The following is a 22,952-nucleotide window of genomic DNA, read 5'->3' as shown; positions in this document are numbered from 1 at the left end:
TGAGATGTTTTGATGTAACAACACTCAATGAAACAACAAGAAAGATAAGGCTCAAACAACATGGAGTCAATTCTCAACACTGAACTACACAATAAATGATTTGTAAACAGTTATGTAACCAAACTTGCCATAATTATTGCTTCGAAAAATAATTTTCTTTAATGCTCGCACTATATAAACTAAATAATACTCTTGCATTAACTTAAAATGAACAGTCATGTATATCTAACAATGTGTTTCCTGTGGGAATAAAGTTTGATCTGAAAGTGAAATTGACAACTCTCTGTACAAAAATGAAAAAGAAGGTAATAGAACACATCATTTGATAGATTCAAACTCTGGCTTTCTACTATTTATAAATAATATAGTATTAAATGTCAGAGAGAACTACTGGAAACTTGTGAAAGAAAGGATGTGAAAGGTGGACATGGCAAAGGGGTCTGATTTTTCAATTTATGGCTCTGAAAAAAATTAGATTGAAGCCTATAAAAATTATGCTGTGCCCAAGTGATGACAACATTATAATGAGTAATTTATGTTAAATTTCCTACTTTTCGGAGCGATGGTAAATAAATCAGAGAAGAGGGGATACCCAGAGAGCAAATTTCACAATTCTCATACTAGGGAAAATTGAGGATTTTTTCAATATTGTCTTATCAAATTAAGAACTCTTAAAACTTACATAATATTACAATTTTTGATTATTAGTTACAGTTTGATGCCAGTTTTATGTTTATTCATATACCATGATAATAAAGTACTTTAATTAAATTTTGAATGTAACTCATTAAAACCTTGTAACATGCACAGAAAAAGATGCCCACAGCAAAAATGTTAAAGCACAAGCATTTCATATAAGTTTATCATTTATCAAAGATAAATATTTTAAAACCAAAACTGTCTTCTGGATGTTTCTTGCCATTTTTGTGTTTCTGGTAGGCAGTAATGGATACTAGACTTAAATCCAACATTTAACAACAATCTTGTTACTCATTATTCAACTCCCCTACATCAACAAGTTATACTCATTCTAGGAAGCACTGATGGATACTAGACTGAAATCCAACACTTAATAGCAACCTTGTTATTCATTATTCAACTCCCCTATATTCACAGATTTTACTCATTCTAGGAAGCACTGATGGATACTAGACTGAAATCCAACACTTAACAGCAATCTTGCTATTCATTATTCAACTTCCTTAGACCTGAAACATCAAATAAACAAATTACTATTGTATTTAGTAATTTCATTATGACTACTAAGAAATTAATAATTAACAGTACCACTGCATCTCTTCTAAATAAAAACAAGACCTTGGCAAAGTGATAAGTCATTAGAAATACCAATAATGTTAATACAACCGAAGACTTTAAATAAAGTTTTTTTGTTTTAACCTAGCCCGAAATAAGTGACAGTACTCGGCAAAGTCAACACAAGAAACAAAGCAAGCACAAAAAAACAAATAAACTATGCCTTTTAATAACGTGGTAATTTTAAGGTTGAACCTCAACTACAGGCACTCAATCTCCACAAAAACTAAAGGCCCATAAAATGAAGATCCACAATTACAGAACACAAGTTTATAAGAAAATAAATTTCAACACTTTCACGTATCATCTTCAGTCAAACTTTTGTGGAAGTACCAAGATACTTCAAGATATAAGACATCAGAAAGGGATGCAGCCTCGAGTGACTTTCAGAGGGGTTAAATTTGACAGGATTTATATTATCACACTTTCCAAAATTCTTCTTTTGACATAATTTTATTTTATATATTGTTCTGATTACTTTCCAGTTGATTTGATGATCAAAATTCCTTAGAAAAAACAGCATTAGTTGTTTGGCTATATTTAATTGGACCATTTAAAGTTGGACTGAAAAGAACACGTAAAAGTGTCAAAAGTTGTTTCCACATAAATTTATGTTCTGTAGAAGTGGATCTTACCTCATATTACAGTTCTTTGTATGGTATTATATATTTACCTACTATTAGAGGTACTTAATGTGTGGAAAGATGGGTGTAGTGCTTTGCCCACAGGTGAAGATACAAGACATGGAGTTGAAGTCAAAATGAAAAAAAAAAAAAACCTCACTGACTGGAGAGAAACTGGAAGAAGCAAACATTCTGGTGGAGGGATGGTTGCAGTGAAAAATGTAAATAAATAAAAATAAAAGCTAAACTGTATTTAAACAAGAAGAATAAAATATAACTGCACTTAAAAAAAATAACTGGGTGAAATTAATTTTCAATGACAGATAAGACACAAATGAAAGAGTTGATAAGTACCTTGACTTGATATTCTACAGGAAGTAACACCTCAGACAGAATGAGATATGGAGTATTTAGATACTAAAACAACATTTTATCTCACTAAAGATTGGTAAAGATAAGACAAGTACACTAAATTTTCAACCAAATTTTCCTTTAAAGACTAATTGCATGGTAAGTACAAATATTTATAGCAATAACAAACATTTTGAGCAAATAGTTTTATGAATAACTAAGTAAAATACATTTGTACATTTCACGTTTACAGTGACTTTTCAAAAAATGTGTTAAATTCATCAGTAACAATACTCAATTTTTTTTTTCTGTGTTGAAAAATTTTAAAACAAGCCTAGTTACAGTACTATTCAAAAATACCTGAAAAAGTATGCAGGTGGCACTGTAACCAATTAAGAGTAGAAGCTTACTAAACTAGACACACACACATCAAGCTGTAAAATTCAGACTAATATACTCACAAAATCTTCAACAATTTCTTTTATAGCTGAAACAGTCAATATGAACAACAATGGCACAGCTGTTGTGTAGCGACCAGTAGGAGATACATTGGGAATTTGCTATTTAAAAATAAAAAGGTATATCTGGGAATGAAGCCATTTGAAGTTTTAGGTAAGCATTTGCATTAACAAACTGATTAATAACAAAAAACATACAACAAATATTTGATAAAAAATAACAAATATGTAATGAAATAAATATTCAGTTACATATATATAAAATTACTAGTTTACTTTAGATAACCAAGTTATCTTTATGTAAACATCCAGCATGCACTGATTACGCAACATTGATTTCACCAGTCCTGTTCGTAAAGCAGCTGGGAGAATCACACTTATTCTTATTTCTACAAAATAAAGTGTTCAAATGTACAAGTGATGGGCAAGTGCTGGAATTTTACAGAATTAAAACAGAGTTCATAGCTAAACTAGATGTTTAGACAGTACACGATAAATATAACTTTTGATAAATAGTTAATTAACTAAAAACACATTGCTAAAGCCCCTACATTAGCCCAAGAGTTGGTGGGACATTTCTTATTATGGCTGTAGCCAAAAGATTTCAAGTTTTTATAAATCTAATTTAATTTAAATGCTGAATATGAATATTATATTCTTAGTTGCATCAACTTGTGCACTTGTCTGAAATACATGCACAAATACACCAGAATGAAGTTCAATATGCCAAATAAAGAAAATAACCTTGGGATCACAAACATGAATGGATTTGCTCAAATGCATACAAGACCAATCTTTTAAATCAGTAAACATTTGACCTGGGGTCTGGGTCATTTGTTGCTATAAAGCCCATTAAGTTCAGAAAATATGACAGAATTTAAGCAGAATTTTAATAGTTTCTTTAATTTTAAATATTCAAATCAATAATACAAGATTGCGTTTGTCATTTATTAAAAGAATTCTGTGCATACTATGATCTTTTTATTAACTATCATAATTTTTCTTGCAAATGAAAAGTCCAAGACAACCTATATGAAGTGAATAAAACTTTAGCAAAGCTGAAACAATCTAAAGCACAGAATACTAATTGTAGAAACTAGCAAAGCAGCAAACAACTGATTAAAACAGTGGAACAAACAAGAAACTTTAAATGTTTTGAATGTGACTTTCAAGACCACATTGCCAGGAATTTCTCAAGGGTAAAGCAACATAAACAGTGTTTATGCACTTAGAATAAGAAATAAGATTAGGGAGGGCTAAGAAGCTCATAAATATTAAGAAAAAGCACATAAGACAAATGCAAAAAATTCACAATCTGTGGTAACAACAAATGCAACTCCACGCAGAATTATGCAAGTAAAGTAGTTCCAGCAGGAAATGTTAACAAATCAAGTTTTCTTGGAGTCAATGTCACTTTTTCTAGTAGTATAAAAGTAGAAAGTATAAAAATTTTACTATTTAATGGTAAACTGCACCTCAAAATGAAAACAGTATACTTCAAAGAAATATCTGTTTGTTTTGTCCGAAGCTAAATAATAGGCTATGTGTGCTCTGTTAACCATGAGGACTCAAAGAAATAATTTCTAAATTATGTACTAATGTAGAAATCCATGTTCTCTTAAGCCAATACAACTGTACAGCGAAGCGTTTGAATGAGTAAAACTAAATATTAGATGTCAAAACATTATATCTCCTAGTAGTGATACTTGATACACATAAAGTAATTTTAAGTGCAATAAGAAAAATAAGGCTAGCATTAATTAGTATAAAAATACTTTAGTTATGAGAAAGAGTAACTGCAGAGGAAATAACTGAAAATAAAGCAGGAAGTGAAAATAAAATGAAAGACACATAAATAGTAGTGGACAACTACATAATCATACAAAGCCGTCAGATGACTTTACATCCAAGGCAGGCAGAAGAGCATTCTAATAGGCGAGTCTATAAAATTATTAGAAGTTACTCAAATGCCTGAAAGAAATCATGTTATCGCTAAAGCTAAAGCAGATGGTTTGAACAAAATTATTGCATTTTGAGCCATTCAGAGTTGATGAGTCAGGTATATATAGGTATATTTGCATGTATAAATGGTGTCTGAGCAAGGCACTTTGTCTACAAGTTTAAACCATAAATGAGAGCACAGTAATCATACCAAAATACATAATACAATGTAAAGCTAACAAAGTAGAAAAAGAAGCTTCAGTATATAATGATATATGAAGTGTATGTAGAGTAAGAATGACCAGGATACAATATTAGAAGATGTAACTGGCAAGCAAAGAACTAATAAGCTTATTAGAGACATATATAAAGCCATACTTATGGAAGGTGATCTAAATAGTTGTAATAATACAGTAAAACATGGTAATAATAAGCAGTAGTTCTACAGCACCAGATTCTATGCAGTGCCAGAGAAATAGACAATATAAATAAAAAACAGTGTAATTGATATGCCTGAATAGTGTTATAGCCATCATTAGCAGTTGTAGTACTGCATTCATAGTTTTAATTCAAAAGAATGATAGAAAATTACACTTTTGTACTGACCTTAGAAGGATTAACAAGATCATGGCCAAAGATGCATATCCTTTAGTGCTTATAAATAAACTCCTGAAATTACATCAAAGCAGGTATGTTTTTAATCAATGGAATGAAAAGTATTAGGTTGTCAAGAAATAAATGTCGCATTTTGCAACACTTTCATCAACCACCCCCCCAAAAAACATACGTCACGTATAATAGTTAAATGAACCGCCTAAACGTCACATCAGTGTAGCTTATATAATATGTAAAGTTTATAAAACTCTAATCTCTTATAATGATGGCACACGAGACACATTCGGCATGTAATGGTGTTTGAATACAAGAAGGGAAACAATGCCTCTGTAGCCACAAAAAATATCAAAGAAGTTTATGGAAATGTTTTGAATGTTCGTAAGTGTCAATGATGGTTCAGCAAATTTCATTCTGATGACTTTAGCCTTAAAAACTGTGATGGCAGAGGCCAACATGTTGGAATTTATATTGATACTATGAAGATGCTAGTTGAGTCTAACCAAAGGCAACACATTCGAGAAATGGCCCTGAAATTGCATGTCTCTCACGAAACAATACATAAAGAAACAATAGATAAAAAATCTAAGGAATATGGGAAACCTCCATAAAGAAGGTGTTTGGGTGTCTCACGAACTCTCCAATGATCATCGTTGCTTTATCTTTTCTGGCCCGTAATGCATGTGAACCATTTTTGGACAGAACTGTCACGGGTGATGAAAAATGAATTCTCTGTGCAAATATTAAATGCCAAAAACCTGGACTCCATTTGTAGAAAGTGATGCTTTGCATTTGGTGGGACATCAGAGGAATAATTCATTTCGACCTCCTCAATCCACAGTGAACTGTTAATGCAGAGATCTATAGTCAGCAACTAGAACATTTAAATCAAGCCTTTCATCAGAAACACTCATCAATTGGAAAGGTGTTGTTCTTCTCCATGAATATGTACGTCCACATGTGGCACATTTGATGCAATACAAGATTATGGTTGGGAAATTCTCCCCCACCCACCATATTCTCCAGATATGGCACCATCAGGTTATCATCTTTTTCATTCGCTGCAACACCATCTTAATGGGAAAACATATGCAAATGTGGAAGGTGTTAAAGAGGACATTGCCAAGTGATTTCTTCAATTAGGACATTAACAACCTGATTGTAAGATGGAAAAGCATCATCGATAAGAAGGGAGACCATTTCATTTACTAAATGTTTTGTTTTGACATTAATTTCTTGACATCCTAATATTTCTTCTAAATCTAGTACAATGAATTAAAGCATATTTTTATTATAGTTATATAATTGTTCTAAATAAACACTATATTTCTTTGATAATTTATTTGTCGTAAGTGTAAATCATTTGTTTTTCTGTACATGATTCAGTTCCCTATTATTGTGTTATCTCACTTTCATTCAATAAAACCAATGTTTAGTTATAAATAGAAAATAATAAGAGTTTGTTTTCAAGGCTACATTCATTACTTCTATTCTCATAAAACTTCAAAGACTAATGTGTTGGAAAATCCATAAACAAGATTTCATTAAAGAGGCCGACAATCGAAAGCAAATGCAACATGTCTCTGCACACAATCTCAACATAAACAAATTTGCCACCAGAAAAAACTTGAAAACACATAAAAATCAAAAACTGTGTATATCACTGCTTGGGACTTGCAAGAACAAGTTATTTGACGTAAAAACATGAAAATCCAAATTGTGCTTTCCTCATTGAAAAATTGAGCAAAAGACAAAAATTCCAAAATTGTCTATATCTCTGCTTGGGACCTGTAAAAAAGTATTTATGTACCAAATCCCATGTAAATTAGCTGAATAAGGTGGAGTAATTTTCAGAAAACCCTAAAGTTATGCTTTGTTGTGGCATCTTGTCCCTTATAATTATTAAAAATAGGCAATTCCAACATTTTTGTTTGTCAATGTGTGTTGCCTGTAGAAAAATATCTTTGTACCAAATTCTGTGTAAATTAGTCAGAACAAGGCTAAATAACTGATCAAAACCCATAAAATTATGGGTTTAATTAAACCTTTTGCCCCTCCCCCACCCCCTAAAATGATCAAATATGGGCATATGTATGGAGCCTGTAAAAAAGTATCTTTGTATGAACTCCCACATAAATTAGCAGAAATATGGTGAAGTAACTGTCAAAAAACCCTAAACTTATAATTTTTGTGGCATCTTGACCCCCAATAATTACTATAAATGGGCAAGTCCACCATTGCTTTTGTCAATGTGTTGGACATGTAGAAAAGTATCTTTGAACCAAATCCCATGTAAATTAGTCAAAATAAGGCTGAACAATTAACCAAAAACCCAAATATTATGTTTTTTTGCAAGATTTGACACCCCCTAAAAAGACTAAAAATGAGCAAATCCAACTTTTTATGTCAATTTGTTGAATGCATGAAAATTGATATTTGTTTCAATTTTCATTTTGATTACTGTAAACATGACTGCACAGGAACCTAAAATATACATTTTTGGATTGTTTTACCTCTGACCCTATAAAATCCTTAAAAAGGCTTAATTGAAAAAGGTGTCTCGGCATATTGGACCAAGATATAACTTTGCCAAGTTTCAAGTCAATTTGCTGAGAAATGAAGGAATGGTAGTCAATTGAAAAGTGTTTGGAAGAAGAAGAAACATTAGACTAACTCTCTATAGAAGCATAAATATCAAAACTTGCAATATCTAGAGTACAGCACAATCACTGTCATAACATAAATCAACCATCTATGAAAGTTCATCTGAGATCATTACTGAAAAGTGTTTTAATTCGTAAAAACACATTCATAATTAAATATCATGAAACACACTATTTTATGTGATTTGTAATTATATAAATAATTTTAACAGTTTTTCACAATATGAACACAATCACTTTGTTTTGCATCACAACAACTTTGAAAGGAACTTGGGTTCCTCTCATGTTACCATCAATGTAGGCACTATGGAGCTAACTAGGAAGATGGCATGTATGTACAAGACTCAGTGTGAACTTCAACAAAAATAAACCCCTTATTAACTCTCTCAACACGGGATCAATTTGACTGACCATGTGACCTCTTTGTACTCATTTAGTCTTTACAGATTTAATACTTCTAACTTGCAATATAGTGTGTATATCTTCACAAAATTTGTCAGTCTTTCAGTTAATATTATAAGTTTTTCACATACAAAAATCCATTTTTAGTGAAGTATATTTAATAAAATAAAATAAAGATTTATCCACGAATATACTGAGTATTTGTTTTGAATTGTCTGTGTGTAAAAACATTTTCATGTTAAAATCAAAAATACTTTTCCTCATCTCAAAAATCTCAAATTTCCTTTGTGTAATCCCTAAAACCTCCTAAATGCATTTCAAACTTTATTTTCAGTAAAACTTTATAGTTTATCTGTTATTTTCTCTACCCTATCTCAAAACGGAATCGATCAATTTGACCAACCTTGTAACTACCAAAAAATATCAAAATAAATCTAAATTACCCTTTTTTCGTTCTAGACGGACTTCAAATTGTAACATGAAACTACATTCGTTTATCCTAAGTAGCTCTAAGTTCATAACAGTATACATCTAAAGAAATAAAATACATAATCAATCTTTTTTCTTGCTGTTGGTTTTTGAAGAGAGTTAACCCTAATTTTTTATACTAATGATAGTAATGCACTTAATAATTTTTATTTAATTAAACAATGCATCAAACAATATAGACTAATAACATGCAAAGAGTAGACAAATTCCCTTACCTCTCAAACTTTTTCTGACTTTCTAACTATGCAACAAAAGCCATTACAAATTCATCTAGGCTAGTTGTTCCTTTCCCATGGGAACGATGTTGGTACTATGAGTGAAATTGACATCTAACTTTTCAGAACATAACATTATATAATACGTCATTTGATTGATTATAACCTTGACTTTCTATTGAATATAGGTGATATATAATGAAACGTATGAGAAAACTATTAATGAATTCTGAAAGAGAGGATGTGTCAGGTGGGTGTGGCAGGAGTGGTCTGATTTTCTATTCAATAGCTCTGTAACCAAACAAAATTGAAGACTATAAAATTTATGGTTTGTCTGAACAATAACGATTTCATAGAGAGTAATTTACATTTAACTTCGTACTTTTTTGAGGAGTGGTGGATTAAACAGGGATGATGATGGCATGCTAAGAGAAAATGTGTCGCGTGGGTCACACTAGTGGAAATTCTGTTTTTTTTAATATTGCCTGTAAAATTAAGAAATTAAAACTTGTATTCTATTAAAATATGGATTATTAGCTAAGATTTTATGCTATTCTAATTGGTATAACATAAAAAGTAGTTTAATAAAATTTTGAATGTAAGACTAAAACCTTGTGTCATGCACAGTAAAGGATGCCCATGACAATAGGGTTAACTGTAGAAAGGAAACAATAAGGGCTAGAACAACTAATGATCATCTAGCTATAGGATACTCTATTGTTGGTCATGAAGTTAAAATAAATAAAGAGATAACTGTGTCTAATTAGAAAAAATGACAGTAAACTATACTTGAAAATAAACTGGTGACCATTATTGATGACTAACTAAAAGAAAAGCAAACTGAAAGATGCAAAAAGCGAAAATGCTTCTCTACAACTCCTGAATTTTCCAAAAGAGAAACAAACCTGGTTGAAAGGTCCCATAATTGTTCTCACGTTCCATATCATTTCAGCAGCTGGTCAAAAAATTGGGTCACAAGTATCTAGAAATATCTCTGCTCCATGTGACATATCATAGTGAAATCCCACAAACATAAAGTAAAGTACAACACAATACAACAATCCCATGTATTTTGTTTTCCCCACCATCATGCCCCAAGTTGAAAAACAAATGTGGTCTAGCTAACAAATGGATATTTTCTACAAAATTCTTATAAAATGCTGTAAGTGTTGCTACCAATTTGGCCACCAATTTTGATTTCATTCCTTTAAGTTGCAAACACAATCCTTATTTGGCCATACATTTTTTTCACACCTAAGGTGTTTTTGATTATATAAAAAAAACTATGTTGGGATGGTTATGATAACCAAGTGTTTGTTTTGATATGCAGGGGAATTATATAGAATACTTCAACAACTATCAAGTTTGTTTGTGACTATGAAACTAGGCCCCTTGGGACAATGTGTAAATTTTTAGATTGTGCCAATACCTCAAAAGAGTGGAAGTAGTGTTCTTCAGTAAATAACATCTACTATGGTAGCAGTTTGTGAATTTAAAGACAAAATTATAATAATTAACTTGTATAAGCAACACTCTCTGAGCATGGCTATTTTATGTCTCTTAAAAATAATTATAACTGACAGCTTTTACATAAAAAGTTCTAGATAATTATAATTAGACTGTAACCTCATTTTTTTATCATTTTGGTATTAGTGAATACAAATGCTTAATTTTTTATTTAATATAGTTCTGTTATAAGCTGTGACATGTTTCAGTTTATACAAAAGGCTTGCTGAATTTCATCACATAATAGCAGCTACAGTATGACCATATGATATTTCCCACTAAACAAAAATATTAATGTTTTCAGTATATTTTTGACATGATTTATTTTTACAAGTCTTTTTTATTTGTTAATAGTTGTTGATCATAAATTTGGTTTAAGGGAAATAGTTCCATATTGACACACCACCCTCAAAGCAAAGAAATTTAAAGAAAACAGATAAAAAAAAACTTGCACGCAAGTTTACTAATTGAACAATACCCAAAAAGTAAAATCAGAATCTAACTCAGAAAATAAAATCAACCAAAACAGTTACTAAACAAATTTTGTCCCGATACGCAACTCTGACATATCATGACGTAGCACTAACACCAAAATGACATATAAATGAGGAAAACAAAAAAACTAATATGCTGTATATTTAAAAAGTGCACTTGTTAAATAAAATGGAACAGAATCAAGTACAAACTGATTAGGAAGTATTCCTATTACAAGACGTAAAGCTGTTACATACTCAAAACCTTTGTAAATTTCATACAAACATATATTTACACATTTTTGTTTTTCACAGTAATATTACTCTATGGAATTTTAATATAGCTAAATGATGTATACATGTACAGATTGTTTTATTTAAAAAGATATTCAATTTGTTTACTTACTGATATTTAGGGGACCTGTAATATATTCCAATGTTAATGTGGTTGCTGTACTGATTTAAGTACAGCTGAGGGCTTGTATTGATTGACATTCTGCACTAAACAATTACTGTATGACATATGATTTCATGATCTTCTTAGCTCAGTTAATTTGTATTAAAAACTGTTGTCACTTTAACAATTTATAAAATACTAGGCCAACATATTAGTCTAATCAGATATACATGTGCATATGCAAATATTATTTGAAAAAAAGATTGTAGCTCTTTTACTTCAAGATATCCACTTCGGGAGAAAATAAAATCTAATATCCTTGGTAGAATATCATGTTACAACGTGCAAGTACAATGGACATGTAGTAAATGTAGATTTATCTGAAATTTGACACAACATAGGTAACTTTCATAGAAAAAATGTTTGTTTATTGAATTTTGTGCAAGGGCTATCTGCATTAGATATCCCCAAATTAGAAATGATAAACTAGAGGAAAAGCAACTAGTCTATGACACCCACTACCAACTCTTGGGCTACTATTTACCAATGAAAAGTAGAATTGGTCATCACATTATAATGCCCCATAGCTGAAAGAGCAAGCATGTTCAGTTATGGAATTTAAACCCGTGACCCACACGTTTTGAGTCAAATACACTAACTACCAGCTCATACCAAGTCTTCACATAAAAAAAATCACATAAACCTACCTGTAATAGAGCAATGAACAAGAAGAAAACATTAGAATATCGTCGAAACTGTTCAAAAAGGAATTTTGGCAGGAAGGAGATGAAATTGTATTTTGCAGTGCTAAAATGTAAGACAAGTCACAAATAAGACATACAATAATTCTTTTACTAAAAATCATTAATAAAACAAAATATAATTTCATATTTCAGCATCTTTAAGATATTTTAAAAACAGAAACCTAAATTGTTGTTTTTATCTTTCACTTGATTTTAAATTTAAAAAAAAAGAAACAAGTAATGGCCTTTATTATCATTTTCTGCCAGAAATACACTAGCCTAAAGCAATATTTTCACCCATAATATCCCCTTGGGCACAGTATCATACATTTGAAATATTTCAAAGTCTTACTTTGTCATCATCATGAGTCCCATGTCAATACATGATGACTGTATGAAACTGTGACCAGTCTCATTTTTAAATATCTACTGTATGCCATTAAACAGTGGTTTTCTTTTAACATCTCTGTTTTTTAAAATTTACACGAGTGTCAATTTAACCTTAATAAGTAAAAATAATGTTCAAGAGAAGCACTTATTCCAAGAAAACAAGTGTAGATTTACATTTTGTGTATTTATTACTCCCAATTTTATCACTCCATCTCACATATGTTATACCATGAATAGTCTCTCTAAGCCCCTAACAACTACATATAACTGAATCAGGTCATTTCTAATTCTCTTTTATTCCACTACCATAAGAACATGTATAAGTCTAGTTCCAGTGGTTGGGAAACATTTCTCTAGAGAACTGCAGTGGATACATATAAAAGATGCACTATAAAACCTTTGGTTTAACCTTCAAAAGCTTGATATCAAATAAACATTTTGATTATTAAGTAAATGTATTAAATAAAATCAATAATTTCATAAGCACTTTAAAAAATCATAATTGTTCCATATTAATTTGCTAATTTTGGAAGTAAGTGCATGAATAATAATTTTACTTGATACTTCTTACAATTTGAGAATATAATCATTTGTGAAGTATTTCAGGCAATTACCTCTAAAAATATTTCATGCTGATAAGTAATAACCGATATAACTAAGTAATAATGCAACATCACATGTTTTTGTATAAGGATGGTAAATCTCACATTTAAATAACAGATTTCTATATGTATAGATACTAAAATTGCTTACTCTTCACACCCCATCTAAAAATTACCAATGAAAGCTCAAAGTTTCATAAATTATCACATGTGAATCCCTTCTCTTCCTCCAAAAAACAGTGTTCTCTTCAATCAAGAAACAAATTTATTCCTCATCCTTCAAAACCTAAGTGAGTGCTACACTATGTCTAACATTAAAACACCTTTTCAAAGCTCTTACCCAGTCACTAAGACTTACTAATAAAAGAACCATTTTAAACATGGTTCTTTTAAAAGAACATCTAAAAGCAAATTATTGTTCTAATCCACTTTTAGCATAGAGTTCACTTAACTAAGAAAAAATGTGTTATGTTATAAACATTGGTTTATTTTTAATAACTTCTACATTTTTTATATAAAATGGAATTAAAAACAAGATATTTATACAAGGCCAAACATCTACATTGAACTTGAATAATACAATGTTCTTAAATCTTGTAATGGAATTCAGTACACTATAGTTTAAAAAGTCCACTTTCAATCACAAAAATATATCCTTTAACCAATAACTCCCTTATGTGTGTTTGCATATGATCAGTAGGATCCACTTCTATAAACAAACACACATAGATCCCACCATGTTTTGAAAGAGTGTAATTTTGCTACAGAAGCTGATGATTACTGGATTGTGAAGCCAGATGAGCATGAGCAAGAATTATAGAATTGTGTGTATAGTGATTGTTAACCTGACCCTAACTTTAACTATAAAAACTGACTCTTCTGTTTCTTGAAATGTAAGCTAATTCTATTTTTCTAATATTACAAGCTTATTTTTAATCATAATAAAAAGGTATCGCATCTTTCAAATCAAAGAAAAATACCTGCAATTCTGTTTGATTTTTAAAAGATTACTATAAAATAAATACTGTGTAACTGTCAGTTAAGAGAAGACAAAATCTGTATTGACAGTGAAATACTACATGTCTCAGGCCTGGTAACTTACACTACTCATACCATGTAATCTAGGCCTATTGGCTTTCTCATTTAACTTTTTATCTTTTCCCGTACAGAAACCAATATCCAGCCTAATTCCTACTGTAATGCAAATCAGCATAAATCAAGGTAAGATATACAATAAAGAAAGTGAACATTATATACAGGTTATGTAGCAAAAGAGAAAGGAGAAAAGTTGCAGTACACAAAGATAACACACAAGAGGACTGAATCAGAAGCTATATGGTATTAAAAAAAATCTATAGCTAAATACTTTATCTGAGTATTTTGTGAATACACTGCATAACAGTATATAAAGAAAAGCTGAGTCTATTACTACTACAGTATGATATGCCCATGCTCTTACTTACATTCATCATACTTTTTTCTGACAAGTTTAATGACATGCAAAAAATATATAAAAATACAAAACCGAAAAAGTTACCCACAAGTGAACTTAAATTTATTTCAAACAGGTACTTAGCTCTTAAATACAAAAAGACTTTCCTTGTTAACTTGCTCACATGCTGTCAACATATGACTTATTGCACTTGAGTCAAGAGGACATACATAAGCCCAACATAATACAAATTTCACAGTTGCAGTTGTGATAGAAACCAAAACCACATATCTTCCAGTTGTTTGGAGGTGGGTAGGAATGTACTACATCTACTAACATGACACATTTTGTTACTTTGTATATGTATGCATACTGAGAGCATTAATATTTAATTTTGGCCTGTGATTAATTTAAGACTTTTAAGACCTTCAGCAACATATTTAAGACTTTAAAACCTTAAGAATACAAAAACCAATTTAATACTTTTAAGAGTGTGCAGAAACCCTGCATAGGGGCCACTGGGTCACCAAAATTTAGGTTCTAGGCAGAAAACTAACAACCTAGATCCAAAATGAAGAAAATGATGGATAAATAGGGATATGAAGTTAAGATAAATGTTCACACACATCAGAAATATGAATACTATTAATATTTTGCTGACTTCTAAATGCATCCACAACAAACTAAATATTAGGAGAAGGTGGAAAAAAGCAAAGATTCATATACCGAATCATCGAAGATGACACTAGCACTCCCAAGTGTAAATGAAATGTGTTCAATTTTATGATAGAATATACCTGAGATAAAAGAGAAGTTAGACCAATAAATTTCTTTGGGATGAGTCTAGCATATAAATCCTATTCTCCAGACTTTCAAGGCAACTGGCCTGTGCACTGAGATAATAATTGATCTTGCTCAAAATCATGAGAAAATGTTGTATGTTCCATAAATTCATTGTCCACACAATTATGAAGCCCACCAGACACACAAACAAAATAATTTGCATTAATGGCCTGAATACATCAATCAATAATGGTTTACAATACAGCGACAAAACCATCCTACATGCTAGAGGCACGCTGCATGAGTAAGGCCTCCAAAGAAGTTGTAGAATTCTGTTATTGTTTGAAGTACTTTGCATCAGAATTAACAAACATTTTTTGAATTAACTGTTGCAAAGTTAGCAGTACAACTGTCAACAAAAAAATGATTTTAACTTTATACACAAGTGCCAAAATACTATAAGTAAGTCTACTTGTTTTGAAAACTACTTTTAGACCATAAATCTACATAACATACTTTCTTAAAGTGGAGATAATTTCTGATGTATTGTAGTCTAACAGGTAATGTAAATTTGGCTAAGAAAAAAAGCAGTTGAACTTTTTTAGTTTGAGCTCCACTGAACCTCACATACAAAAAAAGAATGGTAAACCATCTTCTAATCTTAAGTAAAGTATTCTGAATCATGTGATATAAATACATATTAAAATGAATTTATTTCTATGACACAACATTCCTCCATCATTGCTAGTGTGATGAATGAAGTAATTCTTTATATAAAATAAATCTTCCACCAAAATAATATAAAAATCATTCTACTTATCAACTGTTAATTAAAACGTACATATCTCCTTTGCAACTGTTGAACTTATGGTATAAGAAATTGTAAAGGCATCAATATCATCTTACCTTATTCTGTTTGAACAAAATTTTTGTTTTTGTGGACTATTAATATATATAATTCTATGGTTTGTAACATCAGGTTGTTCTGTAATTCCAGACGTGTGATCATCTTCATCATCTGCAATAAAAATTCCTTATTATATAATATGACAAAAATTGCAGTTTGAAATAAAAAAATAACAATTAACTGTTCAGAAAAACATTTGAGTCATAGTAAACAAGTCTTTTTAAAATATGTTGTGTACTTTAAATAATATATATATATATATAGATGCATAATCTCAAACCTGAATTTAAAGTAATATTTTTTAGAGAAATTTTCCTGGCTAATAACATAGGTACAATACCACTAGAACCCTCAGATGAAGAGACTGCCAAATCATGCAAATAATGTGAAATAAAAGTATTGCGGGAGGTCCACATACCAGTCCGCACAATGATCTCCAGCTGGCAATTCAACCAGGCCACTAAGGACATAGAAAAGTGACAAATCTGAATAGACATGACCCGGAATAAAAAAAAGTCATTGTCTAGCATCTCTAAAGGCATTAGTGCAGGCAACCAAACCTTCAAGACCTGCACTGAACATGACCACAATTGAAATTGATCAGACATAGGAGTGAGACCTAGTGATCAGATGAATCAGTGAAAAATATTTAACCCCTTTCCTGTTAGACAGTGTCTTGAGTAAGAAGAAATGGTATGAGAGAGAAGAAGAATGCAGTCTGTGAACAAATAATGCAAATGAATGTGACCAGTGATATTTGTATAACAGCAGCCACAAAAAATAAATCTTCAGGTAAAGGAGATACATGGCATATAAGAGTCAGGTCACAAACAAGTGTTGAGAAGGAGCAAGTAATGTAACCTTAGTAGGCCTGTTAGGTAACAGGAATAATCATTTGGGACCAAGGACCCAAAGCAACTTGAGGAATTGGAAGAGTATTGGGAACACAAAAAAAATATGTAGTCATGATAATCAAATAATAGTCAACAAGGCCACCTGAAATAGGGTGTATGTGGATGATGCAAAAAACCTCCATAAAAAGCCAGGTTAAAAAAACAAAGTAAGGTTGGCACTTCTGATCAAAATAGGTTCAACCACCTCTCAATACACCATTCCTGATACAAGTGTCAATTCTGATGATAAATATAATTTCAGAATAAGCAAAAACTAAGACAGATACAAGTCAACCTTAGAAATGATATCCCCACGCTGTGCCTAACCTCTAGGCCTGAAGCTTAAGCATTTTGATAGCTGGGTGAACCATATCAGATCATGGCTGCCTCCACAGAAATAGTCTAAGAAGAAGTAGAAGAGGTAGACACTCTGGAAGGTACTGCAGGAGTAGCAGCCAAACAGGTGCTATTAACAGGACCCAACAACAGGTTGGAACAAATTATACTGAGTATCCTGGGTAACATATGAAGTGGAGAGAAGGCTTAGAGTTGTAATTTCATCCTGTCCTGATGGAATATATATATATTGCCAAAGCCCGAAGATGAGTTACTGGAAACCAAATGAACAGTAGTTGGGTGATCCAATGAAAGGCCAACCCACCAATTAGAGTTATAAAATGAGAGCAATCCAATAGAATCTAGCAATGCAGCATCTAGTCTGCCGGGAGAATCTGTTCAAATTGAGACAATTGACCCACTACCATAGGCATCACCTGTGGAACATGGCAAGCTAGTAGGGTGATAAGATAGGAATGATCCCAAAAAAGAAGGTCCAAAATTATAAAATAAGGAGCCCTAGACCAAGTGCCTCCTCGATGCAAAACATAAGACACTACCATGGAATTTCAGAGTGAAACCTGATGATTTTCCCCTTAATAAGTCCAGATCATGAGTCATTGCTTGATGGAGAACAAGAAGGACTAAAACATTGTGTAGGGAATCCTCTTCATCCATGCACAGACCCTGGAATTCTTGACTGTTGATAAATGCACTCCATCCCTGAAGAGACAGAACTCTGGACAATGCAGCAGAGAGGAACCCATATCATAGAAGTGTCCCAACTGAACAACCCCTTGAGATCAAAGAATGATCCCAATGAAGGAAACTGAGGAAACCTGTGAATCAAGATTTATGATCTCTTAGTTGCATAAAGACCAATAAAAGGATCTCCTGTGCTCTCATCCCAAAGGCATGAGAGAATCGAGTGATGCCCATATTCCCAGAAGAGAAAGAACCAACTGTGCAGTGGGAGAAAGAGAGGTGAGTAAGAGGGTGCCATCCTCTTCCATAGCATTAAGCCAGATGGGAGTCAGATAAACCCAATTGAGAGACAAGATGAAAAATAAAAAATACTCAAACTGATAACATTGAATTGGAACAAGAACATATCCTCAGCCCTGAAAAAGGAAGCCTGCCTTGTTTGTTTCTGAAAGTAGAATCAGGATGTGATGTTCTGACAGTTGACGAGATGGTGCCAGCAGAATCAAGTCATCCAAGGAATGGTGTGTGCCCAGTACAATAGAATGGAGGTGATGAGAAAAAACTCGTATGATAAGGTCAAAATTACATGAAGCCGATGCGAGTTCAAATGTAAAAACCAGGAACTGCAGAACTGACCCTTGTACACAACAAACGCCGATAGTGGTGGGACTTCCCTAAAATGGCAAAGTGCAGACAGAAGCTGACTACAGACTTGCACATCTACAATCCCAGTAAAAAAAAATCAGCTCTGATTGAAGAATGAGTAACTAGGCACTGAAATAAATGAGAAAGATTGATAACTGGACACCCATCTCCTGTCTGCATAGGCCCAAAAACAGAGGAATAAAATATCAAAAAAACTAGTACAAAACTCTCACTATCCCTAGACCAACCAAACTCTGGGAGCCCTAGAACAAAGTTCCAAATCCTGATGATGTGTGAGAGACAGAAACCATACAAGTTGGGTGGATAATAGTGGTGAAGATGTGAACTGAATGACTAATCCAGACTCAAGGACCTGTAGTGCTCCTGTATCCATAGTTAAAGTTACCATATGTCCAGAAATGCTTGGAGCGAAGCCTCCATGGACCCTGAAGGTACAAGAATCACTGGCACCACTAGCAATCCGGCCCAGCAGCAGAACCCTTGGATATAGAGAGAATCTATTCTTGATGCCAAGTTACCAAGAGGGTGATGTCAAGGGTTGGGACCCACAAATAGAGGTGGAACTATGACCTCCTGTAGTAGCTGATGAAATTTGAGCCTCCAACAACAACAGGGATGAAAAAGCCAAAAATTGAACCAACGTGTCTGCTAATAATGGATCCAGCTCATCATCAATGAAGTCGGTGATTCCTGAGAGTCTTCCAAAAAAGTGAAGTGAAAAAAACACACAATGTTGGATTTTAGAGTTGCAAGTCCGTATACTTACCCTTTGCCAGCAAGGGACATTGATTTATTCAGGTTAAATACAAACTTTGCATTAGAACCCCAAAATTCAAGTAGCAGATGTATGATTTGAGAGTCAGAAAATGCTTCCATCTGGTTGTGGTAGGCTAAACCACAAAGTTCAAACAATATGTCGAATAAGGCATAAGTGTCCCTTCACATAACTGAGAAGTAAACCTTCCAGCATGAACCACAATATCTGTGGATGGAGAGAAAACTAAAAATTTGCTCCCAGACCTTTCATCCATCAATAAGGTGCAGGCAAATTATCCCACAGTGGCCTACTTTTTTTAGTTTTTATAGGTCAGTTAAAGACTGTGTTGATTACCATTGAATGGATCATCATTCTGTGATGTAAATTTGTTTTGTTAAAGCAATGTTGGCCATCCGCCACATCCATCCTAAGGAATCAAACACCAGACCACAGCACGGTGAATCCACAAATTCACCACTGTCCCACAGGGGACTGAAAAGCCAACAGACTAAAAGTAAGTGCTGGAAAACAAATCTAAGGTCCCTCAAAATGTGGAGGATTGCCCTCAATTTTAGCCTCAGAGTCCCCCAGAGGATCATCGCAGATCCGAATACGTGTCTCTATCTCACAACATACAAGTTCCCTGACAGTCTCAACATAGAGTGACTCTACCCCTTCCCAACTTTTTTAACATAACATAATTTCAAAGGACAAAAAAGGACCTATGGTCCATCTAGACCATCTTGTCCACTAACATAAGCACTAAAACACTCAAAGCCAGCCTTTATCAATCAAATATTTATCAAGCTTTCCCTTAAACTCCCTTAAATTAACTGTATCTACCACATAATCACGAACCTATTCATGCACTGACAGCACTTAACATGAACAAAGACACACCAAAATGAAATATGAATTTTTTTGTAAGTATGATGAATTATCATAAATAGAATAGTTATATTTTCAGTATATTAGCCAATATTGCTTATTAATCTTAAAATTCAAAATATACTTTATTTGTGATGCATATGGTCAAACCTAGAGTTTATTTGTGGCATTGAGGCAATGTGAAATAGCTATTATTCTACACAACTAGAACAATTAACTTAATATCCAAAGTTGGTATAATATTTCAAACATCAGTTGTTTTTTTACTTAACATAAAATATATTGAAAAAGTATTAATATCTGGTTTACTGCTGACTTTATTTCACTTATGTATGCAGAAATATATTTATTATTTTCTCTCACTAACTATATGGTCTGTTTTCTTACCATTAAGGTTGCATTTAGTTCAGTCTTACCATACACTAAAAACTTAAATAATACATACAACATGAACATGTATTGAATAAAGTTAAATAAATGGACAAAATCAGCTTACCATATCTCCATGATATTACCCATTTGAATATTATCTCAAAAAAACTATTCAAGTAAGAAAGTGACCTTTGAAATCTAAATGTCTGTTCAGTTATGTGTAGGAAATTTCTTACTATTTTGTAATGCTTGATATTATATAGTTATCAAGAATCAAATTTGTTACAACTTTAAAATCTATAAAAAGTTCACTTAATATTACAGTCTGTACTCACCATCTAATCTTTCTAATTCTCCAGGTGGAAAAACCATTGGACCCATTTCCCAAAGAAAAGAACCTAGTTGTCAACTCTTAAACTTCCAAAGGTTCTTCTAAACAAAAGAACAGCAAACCAAAAAATATTCTTCAATAATTCATTACATTTTCTTACAGGATACATATTTTATAACAAGCCTATCAATACTATAAGAAGTTTGCCTCTCAGCCTAGACAACTCATTGAAGTAGAATAAAAAGAAAAATTGTAAAATCAGAAATATAATGAGCAGCTGTTTCCTTTTTCTTCATTATTGATCATGAAGTTCTTCCCCTGACAGTTTCAACTGCTAAACATATCCCATATATTTTCTGTGTTTATTTTACTGTCACCGACAAATTACAAACTTTCTAATAAAAAAGCAATAATTCACAGCCCGTGTTATAAGACAGTGTTTACATTCAACCGTAATACGAAACTCTCGAGCGTAAAAACGCACGCGTATAACTTTCTCACGGGAACGATGTTGGTACTCTGAGTGAAATGGACATTTAACTGTTCAGAACATAACATTACACAATACATCATTTGTTGGATGAAAACTTTGACTTTCTATTGGTTATAGATAATATATAATAAAACATAAGAGAGAACTATTAAAAAATTTTGAAAAGGGAGGATGTGACAGGTAGGCGTGGCATGAGGGGTCTGATTTTTATTTGATAGCACTGTAACCAAAAAATATTGAAGACTATAAAAATTATGGTTTGTCTGAGCAATATGGATTATTAGCTAAGATTTCATACTATTCTAATTGGTATAACGTAAAAAAAAAGTAGTTTAATAAAACTTTGAATGTAAGACACTAAAACCTTGTGTCATGCGCAGTAAAGAATACCCATGGCAATAGGGTTAACAAAAAACTGCTAAACTCTGCCATAGAAGTGTGCGGTATTATCAGCATACCATGGTTTTTGGTTACTGTGGTACAAACCAGTTTGAGTATGACCTGTACCAGTACTCTGACAGTTTCCATGGATGAGGAATTTATGGAAAATCCCAAGTGAAAAATTACAAGTTTAATAAAGCTAAATGCATTTTTTCAAGCAATTACAAAATAAATCTGGCAGTGTAATTGAAGATAATGTTGTACTTTGTGGTAGCTGTTAAATGTGCTAGCAGTGGAACTTCAAATTTAATGGCACATATTCATAGACATCATCCACTATTGATGAAAACAAACAAATCATTATCACATTAAGACAGTTAAGGTTAACCCTCTTTCAAAACATATTGTGACAGTATCATTGTTGCTACGAGGTCTGGTGAACGAAAGTAGAATTCTGCAACCCAACAGACAATCTCTGGTATGTTTAAGAATGTGAAAAAATACTAGACAACATCACGCAGAGCAAGTGATATTGCAACTAGAATGATCAGCTTCATAGTAATAGATCTTAGGCCTTATTGCATTTGGTGAATTCGATTGACCTCATAAATTACCAATTTTTCTTTCTAGAATGACTTCAGATTGTAACATGAAAGAAGAGATATCTTGGCACCCCAGGGTGTTGGTTTAGAGTAGGGTTGTTTTTTCAATTAAGATGGATTCCATGATTTTATTCAACAAATAAACTATAAAGTATTTCTGAAAAAAAAATGTTTGAAATGCATTTAGGAGGTTTTAGGGATTACACAAAGGAAATTTGAGATTTTTG

General features: G+C 32.3%; 1 protein-coding gene across 5 annotated transcripts in view; it reads right to left on the bottom strand.

The window, feature by feature from the left end:
* The window catches only part of LOC106459779 (phospholipid-transporting ATPase IA-like), an 88,033-nt gene that overhangs the window by 58,402 nt on the left and 6,679 nt on the right, over positions 1 to 22,952 (bottom strand). For 4 of the 5 annotated variants that reach the window (XM_022386319.1, XM_022386320.1, XM_022386322.1 and 1 more), the window contains exons 2-5: positions 21,254 to 21,350; positions 16,301 to 16,412; positions 12,152 to 12,251; positions 2,750 to 2,848 (exon numbers count right to left, since the gene is read on the bottom strand). In XM_022386319.1, the coding sequence (XP_022242027.1) occupies positions 2,750 to 2,848; positions 12,152 to 12,251; positions 16,301 to 16,412; positions 21,254 to 21,299 (357 nt within the window). In that variant the 5' untranslated portion in view covers positions 21,300 to 21,350. The remainder of the gene's footprint in view (positions 1 to 2,749; positions 2,849 to 12,151; positions 12,252 to 16,300; positions 16,413 to 21,253; positions 21,351 to 22,952) is intronic. The other variant, XM_022386321.1, reaches the window with a different exon arrangement.

The sequence above is a fragment of the Limulus polyphemus genome, unplaced genomic scaffold (genome assembly GCF_000517525.1).
Source record: "Limulus polyphemus unplaced genomic scaffold, Limulus_polyphemus-2.1.2 Scaffold660, whole genome shotgun sequence".
NCBI lineage: Eukaryota > Metazoa > Arthropoda > Merostomata > Xiphosura > Limulidae > Limulus > Limulus polyphemus.
Note: the sequence above shows the minus strand (reverse complement) of the source record. Positions and strands in the feature narration are given on the sequence as shown.